This window comes from Artemia franciscana, chromosome 1 (genome assembly GCF_032884065.1).
Source record: "Artemia franciscana chromosome 1, ASM3288406v1, whole genome shotgun sequence".
Classification (NCBI taxonomy): Eukaryota; Metazoa; Arthropoda; class Branchiopoda; order Anostraca; family Artemiidae; genus Artemia; species Artemia franciscana.
This window is the reverse complement of record NC_088863.1, coordinates 28,306,029-28,316,266: the sequence shown is the minus strand read 5'-3', so window position 1 is coordinate 28,316,266 and position 10,238 is coordinate 28,306,029. Positions and strand designations below refer to the sequence as shown.

The following is a 10,238-nucleotide window of genomic DNA, read 5'->3' as shown; positions in this document are numbered from 1 at the left end:
GATGTTTTGGTTAACGCGTAACAGACCTACTGATTCCGAGAGCGGGTCCATATATCTCTATATAGAAATTGAAACTTCATCTTTTTGCCAAAGACTAATTTTAGCAATTGCAATTTCGATAGTTTTTGAAAAAAATTTGTCTCCCAAACTAATTTCAGCATATGATTAAGCTCGGATAGTGCTTTAGAAGGGTTCAGACCCGTTATCAGGGGGGGGGGGCCATAGCAAGAGTATTCTTAAGCCATAATTTAAGCAAGGAATAACAACTTTGTCATATATCTTAGATTTTGATGCAAGTTCTTTAGTAGCCATAGCTAAATTATAGGCAAGGACAAATCCAGGATTTTGGTTAGAGGGGAGGGGCGTTTCAATAAAAGAATTTTAAAAACGCATTAAAACTTGTTTTTATGAATTTTTTGCACATTTTTACGAGTTGGCGAAAAATTCTGGGAGATCGAGTTCAAACCCCGCAACCCCCCCTGGATACGGCCTTGATTATAGATCAATCGCATAAAAACTAATACTATACCTAAACAAGTAGATCAATTTGGAAATAAACTAAATTTCCTTTCTACTACAGACGATCTAAAAACAAATTCTCTTGAAAGCGTCTAAGATTCACTTCCCCAGAAAGTCTATAAATTTAGAATTTTTTAAAAGCTGATTTTTATGCTGCTAAAATTTTCAAAAACCATTAGGAATGGTGTTAATAATACTCTTTGACTCTTAGTATGACTCACATGTCAATCTTAGATACAAATATGGTTGAAAAACTTGTGTTGTTGCAGAGTGCAGAGCCATCTGTCTATTGCAGTAGCAAAGACCCTTATCTAATACCTTTTGAATTGAATCCATCAAAAAAGAGCTCTTTGAATAAAAATCGAAGAAGATAAAGTACCATTCTCCCTTCTTAAGAAAAAAAAAACGCTAAGCTAAGAAATGCTTGAATACAGTTTTGTTATGCCTCCATTTTTCAAAATAATGTTATATCTAACCCCAACATGAAAACAAAAATTCTCTCCAAAAGAAACTCCTCACCCATATTCAGGTAACCCCAGATTGCATCTCAGCCTCTACCTATCTTTTTCCTAATTCTCTGCCTTCACTCCAAATGTGAAAAACTGTTGTCTCCTATATTACAGAAAAATTTAAACCGATTCCTTCTTTTTCCTCACTTTTTTATTGACTTTTTCTAAACATTCTTATAAGCTTCATTAGTTTTTATGGTTTTTAGTATTTTTCAACATATTATAACTTTCTATCTTCTGCTTTTTGATTAATTTTATGACACCAAGTTTTTACTTAATTTTTTCAACGAATGATTCGTTCGCTCTTATTATGTTTTAATATAAGCTTCAGTCAGTTTTCTTTTGAAATTTTTGTTCTAAAAACTAATGTTTTGATATATAATTGTTTAACCTTCTTTTAATTTTTTGACCTTTTCTGCCATTGCTATTTCTTTTTCTATTCCTTATTCAATTTTTTTTACACTTCGGACTGAGAAAAGGAAAGTCTGGCTTATGATAGACTTTTTATCGAACCAAATATCTTATCTTATTGCATATATTGACAACGAGCAAAATTACGAATCACTTTCGTTCGATAAAATCATCCTACAGTGAAAAAGGAAGAAAATGAAATATCAACTTTGTGCTGCTGGAATAGAAAAATTTAAAGGGAAAATTTGAAAAATATTTTCTATAGATGTAACCCCTTTAATTGGGCTCATTATCGAAAAACATCAATTTTTTGGAATAATTCCTTCGTTTGCACTGCAAGCATATTGTGCAGATGTTAATTCGACAGATATTGAGCAATGAAAAGAATATTATAGAATAAACTATCGGGATCTTTATTTTGTCACTGGTTAAAACCAGTTGGTAATAATCCGTGTGAATTTTTACATGTATTTCTGCTACTATTTGAATTTTTCAGCGTACGACAGCCTCAATGATAAGGAAATTATTAATTTTTACTTACGAAAGAGTTTTCTATTCTCTGGCCATCTTGAACATAAAAGCGTCTAATTTCCTGCAAGTCACCATTATCAGTGCCGTCAGATGTTATAAATTGAGTTACTACTGTAACTTTTCTTGAAGTATCCACTTTGAAATTAGAGCCAGTACCATAATAAGTTCTATCGCCGAGTCGGTAAGAAGCGAAGTCACACCCGTCCTTGTCACAAACACCATTATAGCTAGAATTATGGCCTTTTCAGAATAAAACTCCTCATATATTCTTTTATTATCAAATCGATCTTCAAATGTGGCGTTTATTTTCAGACCCGAAAATATTCCATGAAATATCAGCCTCTTCTTTTACAGTAAGATACTATACGAAAGAGTCAGTAAGAAGCGAAGTCACACCCGTCCTTGTCACAAACACCATTATAGCTAGAATTATGGCCTTTTCAGAATAAAACTCCTCATATATTCTTTTTATTATCAAATCGATCTTTAAATGTGGCGTTTATTTTCAGACCCGACAATATTCCATGAAATATCAGCCTCTTCTTTTACAGTAAGATGCTATACGAAACAACTATAATGTCAAACAACAACTGAAACACAATTTTAGTTCATCTTTGGGGAATGGATCCAAAAATTTTCTGAGAGCCCAACTACAGAAAAATTTCCTTCATAAAGTTTATCAGAATTTACCCGCTTTTGCGTGACTAATTTGAAATAGAGAAGTATGTTTTTCATAATACATATTGAAGTTAGCCCTTACTCAGTGTTTTACTGTCAAAAAAGAAACCGTCCAGAACAAAGTGCTTCGACAGTAACAAAATGAGGCAGAGGGGGTGGGGATACTCAGCAAGGTTCCAACAAGGTGAAGTTTGAGACTACTATCCTAAGAAAATCATCATAAGGAATTTGTGCAAGGCTAGCTAAGACAGTGTTTTTATTTCTAAGTTATTTAAAACTTTACATCATATTAATACCACATACGTTCTAATTTAATCCACCTGACTTATGTTTTTTTTTTACAATAAATAAAACTAATTAGAATATTGCTTTAACGCTGTGTAGTTTTAGCCTTCAAAATTATAAAAGAACCATAACAACGCTGTTTGTGGCCAAGCTTTTACTTAAGTTTTTTTTTTTTCTCTTTTGCAGCATGAATTTATTCTTACTCGTAATTGTGCTAAGAATATTTTCAAGTTTACTACTATTACTACTGCTGCTAATAACTCACCACAGCACCAAGCCGCCTGAGGCCAATGCAGCTACGCACGCTCCTCCTCCATCCCCATCTATTCAAAGACCTCTTCTTTACACCCTCCAAGAAAATTCTCATTTCCTTTAAATCTTTCTTTATGACATCCTCCCACACCAGACGAGGACGACCTATTTTCTGTTTAGCCCAAGACGGTTGGCCGAAAAGGACAATCTTCGGCAATCTGTCGTCCTTCATCCACAGAACGTGCCCTAGCCACCTTAACCTTTTTTTATTGTAGCCCTAGAAAGGGGGATTGAACCATATTTTTGTACTGTCTACTGTTTTAAACACGGTCAGTCAACCGGATACCCAGAACAATCCGTAGGCAATTTTTCTGGAAAGCATCTAGTAAATCTTCATCCTTTTTCGGAGCGCCCATGCCTCAGAGCCATGTTTTACCACTATCAGCCCTCTACCTTCAATATTCTAATCTTGGTTTGCAGACTTATCTTTCTATTCTTAAAAAAAAACACCTTGAGCCTGGGCTATTCTACTTTTAGCTTCTTCACTGCTCCAACCGTCTTTACTAATAATACTACCAAGGTTAGTTAAGCTGTCCACCTGATCAATCCTTTCGTTACTCAGTGTCATGTTTTCATCTTCATTTGTTCCTAGCATTAGTGACTTAGTCTTCTTAATATTAATTTTTAAACCTATTCTATCACCCTGAACTCGCAAAATCTCTATAAAATCATTCATTTTCCTCGCAATTTCATCTAGGATGCTTAAATCATCAGCATAATCTAAGTCCAGGAGATTTGTTCCTCCCGATTGGATTCCGTGGTCTCCCATTGCCTTTTTTGTGCTACTTAAGACAAAGTCTATCACAATGATCCATATTAAGGGGGATAGAACACAAGCCTGATTAACTGCTAATTTAATATAGAACTAGCTGCTAGCCTCATTTCCTACCTTAACCGAAGCAGTGTTACTCTTGTACACAGGCTTTATCACTTTAATGTATTTGTCTGATATACCATAAAAGGATAAGATCTTTGCTAAATCTCTTCTATCAACAAATCGAGTGCCTGCTCATAATCTATAAAACTAAGGACCAAAGGTTTTTGACAACTAAGGCACTTTTCAATTATTAACCTAAGAATGAAAATTTGGTCGGTTCATCTTCTACCTTTTCTAAAACCGCATTGTTCTTCTCTTAAAACTTTGTGTAGAGCATCTCTCAGTCTAAAAAGTTATCATATTACTAAGTAATTTGCTACCTATAGAGACAAGACTAATGCCTCAATAATTATCACACTCACTCTTATCACCTTTCTTATACGGTTGTTTAATTAAGGTTTTTCCAAAATCGTTATGTACTTCCCTTTTTCAAAAATCGTATTAATAATCTTCAGTAACTTTTTTCCAACCTCAGAGCCACCATATTTAAGAAACTCGTTTACCACACTATCAAAACCTGGAGCCTTATTATTTTTTAATTCTTTTAGTACTGTAACTAATTGTTCTTCACAAAACAAATCAACCTTCACATGCAAGGTATCACAAACTTACTCATTTTCCTCTATATCTTTTCCTGCAACTGTATCTCGATTTAGCACATTCTCAAAATGTTCTGCCTGTCTCTCTTTAATTCTTTCCTTATCACTAATTGTGCCCCTGTTCCTATCTTTAACCGTGTCAAGTCTCCACTGACTACTCCCTCTTGATTTATTAACGTCCCAGTATAATATCTTACTATTATGCAGTCTAGCTGCATCTTCCATATCCTTGGCAATTTTATCCATGTCCTCCACTTCACACCTCCTTATTTCATACTTTAATGCTTTCTCCACTTTCTTTACATTCATTTTGTTTTCATATTATCTATCACTCAGATAATTCTTGTACAAAACCTTTCTTCATTCTATTAAATATAAAGCTTTTTCACCTAGCTGCAGTCTTAACTTTCTTCCCTGAGACACCATCAGGAACTTCACAAATTGTTTTTCTAAAATTATTCCAGCCATCTTCCATATTATCTAATTTTAAACTATTAAGTTTAGTATAAATATTGGTAAATTTTAATGAAATTATTGGCCATTTTTTTCAAACATGTGTATGCTAGGTGATAGATGTACCAAAAATACAGCAAAACTATTTCTGTTCACCCTTAGGGACTGACAAGCATTTCAAAAGTTACAAGTATTTGAAAATTTTCTAATCGTATCTTTGTATGCTGATGTTGTTTTGCCACCCCTGTTTTTTCCAAAGTAGAAAACTAAATTCAAAACTTAGAAGTTTTCTCTTCAGTTCTAAATTTTCTGTCGATCAGTGTATTCATTTTTCACAAAAAAAAATTATGCAAATAAAACTTGAAGTCATTAAAATTGTACATAAAGTATAATTTTCGAAGGTTCATAACGCTCACAGCATTGACCAGCCTCAAAATGATTGTAGCATGTATTAGTTTTATTTTTCATTCTCTTCGTTTGGTATATACATTTTCGACAATAAAATAACTTTTAAGTTGTTAAATAGCCGTTGAAGTTTCAGCCTAAGCAACATTTTGCCAAAATAAAAGTCAATATTAATAAGAAACTGTTGATGAATAATATTTATGAAAAATCTCAAATATCACACTCACCGATCTCCTGAGGCATTATCTCCACATTCAATGCCCTCACACTGAGTTTGTTCTGTAACACTGCATGGATGGGTCGTGTATGCTTGGCTTTCCCTATTTGCTTCCCAAATGTCCATCTCTGCACAGCAAGTTCCATAGTAGCCTTTACCAGAGTTAGGATCTGTTGGTGAAGGCTCCCAACTTCCACTGTTGGCCTTTCCATTTATATACTTGACATCATGAGGGCATTGTGCATCACAGTATCCAGTACCATATTTTGCACCACCTTTGTTGGTTGGAAATCTGCTAGCACCCCCATCAGCTTCCATCTCAACGAAATAAAGTGCACCATTCATGCCACAGGCTAATTGAGATACATCAACGTCAAAGGTGAACTCACGGTTAAGGAGGCTGAACATGTAGTATCTAAAATACAAAATGTTGCTGATAGTTCTCTGTTTTTTCCATAAAGTGTTACGTTTTGTTATATTATTCCTTATTTTAGTTTTTTGTAGCTTATTTTGAAAATGCAGTTTATATGCGATAGAGGGTAAAAAATATATTTCTATAATCTATTGATGCACTTCCATTACCATTGCTATAAGTTTTAACAATTATACTAAAGGTAATTTAAAGATACTCACTTACAATCATTAGTCTTAGCCATTTTCAAAGAATATTCAGAAGACTAAAAACTGACAAAAAAAGAGGCGTGAGATCACAAAACGTTTAGAAATGTGGAATCCAGACATTTAAGCGTAGAAATAAGAAGCAAAGACGCGTCAAGCAGCCATTTAAACTTAACGTTTGAGAGTAAGTTTGCATTTAGAGCCTATGCTCGTAAAGCCCAAATCACACCAGAAATATTTTCAGTTTTGTCGCAAGACACACTTTTGGTGCCAGACCCGTCACATAGATGGGTCGAAATAAACGTTTTGAGTGAGGCTTTATTTTGGTACATTAGACGCATAATGCCAACTAAGTCAGATTTAAGGCAGGGATGGTAAAAAGAAAAGAAAAATTAGGACAACAACTGTTATGAAGTGAGTATCAGTTACATGATTGTTTTCGGTTTACTGATACGCTCTGAGCACTATACATCATGTGTCTGTCAAAAGTGTCAGAATTGAAATTACGGGAGTTTCTAGAACAGTTTTGGTTTTTATTTTGTTCAGTTAGTAATGCAGTACAAATTGGATTATGATTCAGTTCATGATACTATGTTTGAAACAATTAAGATTGTTTAATTAGAACAGTAATTATTTCATACTAAAAACTAAGAGTCACACCATTATAAACACTAATAAAAATGGGATATATTTAATATATCCCTAGTGACCCAAAAGTTCCTAGTTACCCCAAATGGAGCTTAAATAATGTTTTGTGGATTGGGATCCATTTGCATAACGCTTCCATGCAACATATAATATAGGAAGCTTACTTTTGCATGCTAGAATCAAGCAAATAAGTTCTGGCACCGACATTCTTTGAATATTGACCCTGGGTCACCAGTTTGATAGATAGCTCGTTCCCAGTGCTACCGATACCATAGGTTCCACCCCATTCACTCTGAGCAACTCCTTCAATAGCACAGTTGGCGGTACAAGAGTCAGGATCAGGACAGAGGGCGCTATCCCAGATATTACCTGTGTAACAGTTGACGTAATCATCTATCTGGAATATAATAGAAAGTTAAACCTTATATAAATGCTGAAAATAATGTTGAGTGGGAGTAAGTTTTTTTTTGTTAATTTTTTGTAGCCATGGTCCATAGCCGATGAGCACTAAATATCTAAAACATCTATATCTAATAAAATATAATAAGTCTAATAAAATACGAATATAATATAAATATAATATATCTAATAAAATATAGCATTAAATATCTAAACATATATGTGTACTTTTATGTTTGTTTTGTTTTTGTAATGATTATATTATCTATTTGTTACTGCTATGTACTATGTGTTTTTATCATAGTGTGTGCTGTTATCATGTACTATTATTTTGTGTGCTGGTATTTGATTTTTCTTTTTTTGCCATGGCCAAAAAAGGCTTTCGTTTTGCAATAAAATATCTATCTGTCTACCTATCTCTCCAGAAAAAATATTTTAAATGTCTAATAACCAGGGACACTCATTGGAGGACACGGGCATTTGAGAAGTATTTTTGTTTGTATTTTCCTTTAAAACCAAATTATTCTTTTATTAAATAAAACAAACCTTTTGTGGTATCTTCATTCAAATGTTGTATCTTCAAGAAAAAATCTGGTATCCTCCCTGATATTTTTGAGAATAGGTGCCACAGCTAATAGCTTAATTAAATTTGATTCAAAGGCTAAGAACAACTAAGGTTTAGCTAACTGCAATATTAATATAATTTCTTTTATGTTTGTTAGCTCCTTTTTGTTTGACGAAGCTTACAATTATTTCAAAAATGTTTTCTTTTCTCGAAAAAGTAAGGATATAAATCATTAATTATGCCAGAAAGTAAGAAAACCGTTTAAATACATATAATATGAGCTGTCTTGAGACCTCCTAAATCTGCATTTTCCTACAAGCAAGTAAATTTAATTTACAAGTAAATAGAGAAAGAAAAAATTGAAGATGCAAAGCCCATTGCTTGCAGAAAGCTATAAAAGGAGCAATTTTTTTTTCAAATGCATAACAAAACAGTCAAGTTGCTTACTTTATGAGTCCATCTCCAGTTAGCATCTAGAACTATGCCACCTGCTTCATTCTGACAGCTTCCCGGGGCCGAACATATCTGCATGTTCATTGGAAGAGGAGTCTCTACATTGAGCGTCCCCGTATTCTGAGACGCACATAGCGTGACACATAAGCCAATAACGTATAATGAAAGCATTGTTCTTTTCCGTCACTGACCATCTTCATATTTTTATTAAGATTTATATGCATATATCTTATCAAATATAAACAAACTTTTTATCTACTCAAACATAACATACAACTATTTTTTTTCCACCAATGAGGTTTCAGGCTAGAGTTTGACGTGAAAGAGATTCTATTTCTGTATTCTTCAATATGTAATGATGATTAATTAATCCATCAAAAGAAGTAACAGAAATAGACAATTTCTGCGAATTTTGAAAATTGTGGAATTCCCTGCAAATTCTAAGACCATTTTCCTGTTTCATGTATCTTTGGATTGCAACTACAAAAAATTGAGAATATTATAAACTTATTAGTCCTAAGAGCGAAGTAATTTTAAATTTTCACGAGTAATTTCAACAAGTTTAAAATAATTACTAGGTACTAGGTACTAATAATTACTATTAAATACTAGGTACACCAACCCGCAAAAGTTACAAGCCCCTCATCGCTGAAGATGATTGTAGCCTAACATCCGATTATTACTTACAAGTCCCCTGCAAGTCTTACCACTGGAACCAATTTGGTCTTACCATCAAATACACCGGAAACAAACAATAGGTACACCAACTAGCAAAAGTTGCGAACCTCTCATTGCCGAAGATAATTATGAGCTAACAGCCGACTGTTGCTTAAAACTCCCGTATATGTCTCGCAATTGGTATCGGCCTATTTTTGCTTTCAGTGTGTACTACTGAAGTTGTCAACCCCTTTAAACTTTCAAACTAGTATACCTCACGAAGGAGTTTTTCTACCAAAAAATGGAAGACATATACTTCAATCAGGTCATCAAGAGCTATCGATTGCCGTCGAAAAAAAATCTATCTGTTTTAGTTCAAAAGTTGACTTTTTGCCATAGGCCAAGTTTCTAACGTCATCACTTAGAAATGAGCAAAGGATAAACTCTAATTTTTTGAGCAATGAGAGAACTTTTAGAGTTTAAGAGGCACATCTGACACCATTTCTCTACCGTAATCCCAAGTGCAAAAAACCGAATGATAAGCTCAGCTGAAATCACGAATAGAAATGAGTAGAAACAATAGATTTTTTGCCCCAGGCAAGAGTTCTTCGAGCTTTCCAAAATGTGAAGTCATATTCATCAATCCGGCCTAAGGTCCACACTTTCCGTAAAAACCGCAGAGGTTAGACCCTTACCACTTTCTAGGAATAAGCTGAAATCGGGGTGCTAGGAACAAAAAAAAAAAAAAAAAAAAAAAAATCCAAAGTGTTACTCTCGCAACAAAATTATTGTAAACATGGGAATCATGTCAAAGACTAAAAAGCTTGAGGGGCTTGCTTGTGTATTACACAATTGCAAACTGCTAGCGAAACTTTACAATGCTTCTGCACTCCCGAATTTCCTATACCTTGAACCTTTTTGGCGTACTTTTACGATAACCGAGAGAAGAAGCTTCGGCGAATCTATTTCCGGTATGCCAAATACCTGCTTGTCTTTCCACCATGGTCAAGCAACTCCTGGGTCATTAAAAGATACGGCATCATAGGCTCAGATGCTTCTATCAGAAAAAGCATAGAAGCTTATAATAGAAGAATTGGTCGGC

General features: G+C 34.0%; 1 protein-coding gene across 1 annotated transcript; it reads right to left on the bottom strand.

Moving 5' to 3' along the window:
- Nucleotides 1-2,344: 2,344 nt before the first annotated feature.
- LOC136028007 (uncharacterized) lies at nt 2,345-8,689 on the bottom strand. Its single transcript, XM_065705552.1, has 4 exons — nt 8,474-8,689; nt 7,227-7,459; nt 5,807-6,211; nt 2,345-2,393 (listed from the first exon to the last, which is right to left on the bottom strand). The coding sequence occupies exons 1-4, from the start codon at nt 8,648-8,650 to the stop codon at nt 2,345-2,347; spliced, it is 864 nt and encodes a 287-aa protein (XP_065561624.1). The 5' UTR covers nt 8,651-8,689.
- Nucleotides 8,690-10,238: the final 1,549 nt, after the last annotated feature.

What these genes read in the sequence shown, in the direction of transcription:
- LOC136028007 (XM_065705552.1), bottom strand. Translation starts at nt 8,650, where the DNA reads ATGCTTTCATTATACGTTATTGGCTTATGTGTCACGCTATGTGCGTCT. An exon ending in CTTGATTCTAGCATGCAAAA is followed by an intron (nt 6,212 to 7,226) that starts GTAAGCTTCCTA and finishes TTTGTATTTTAG; the next exon opens with ATACTACATGTTCAGCCTCC. An exon ending in GATAATGCCTCAGGAGATCG is followed by an intron (nt 2,394 to 5,806) that starts GTGAGTGTGATA and finishes CCATAATTCTAG; the next exon opens with CTATAATGGTGTTTGTGACA.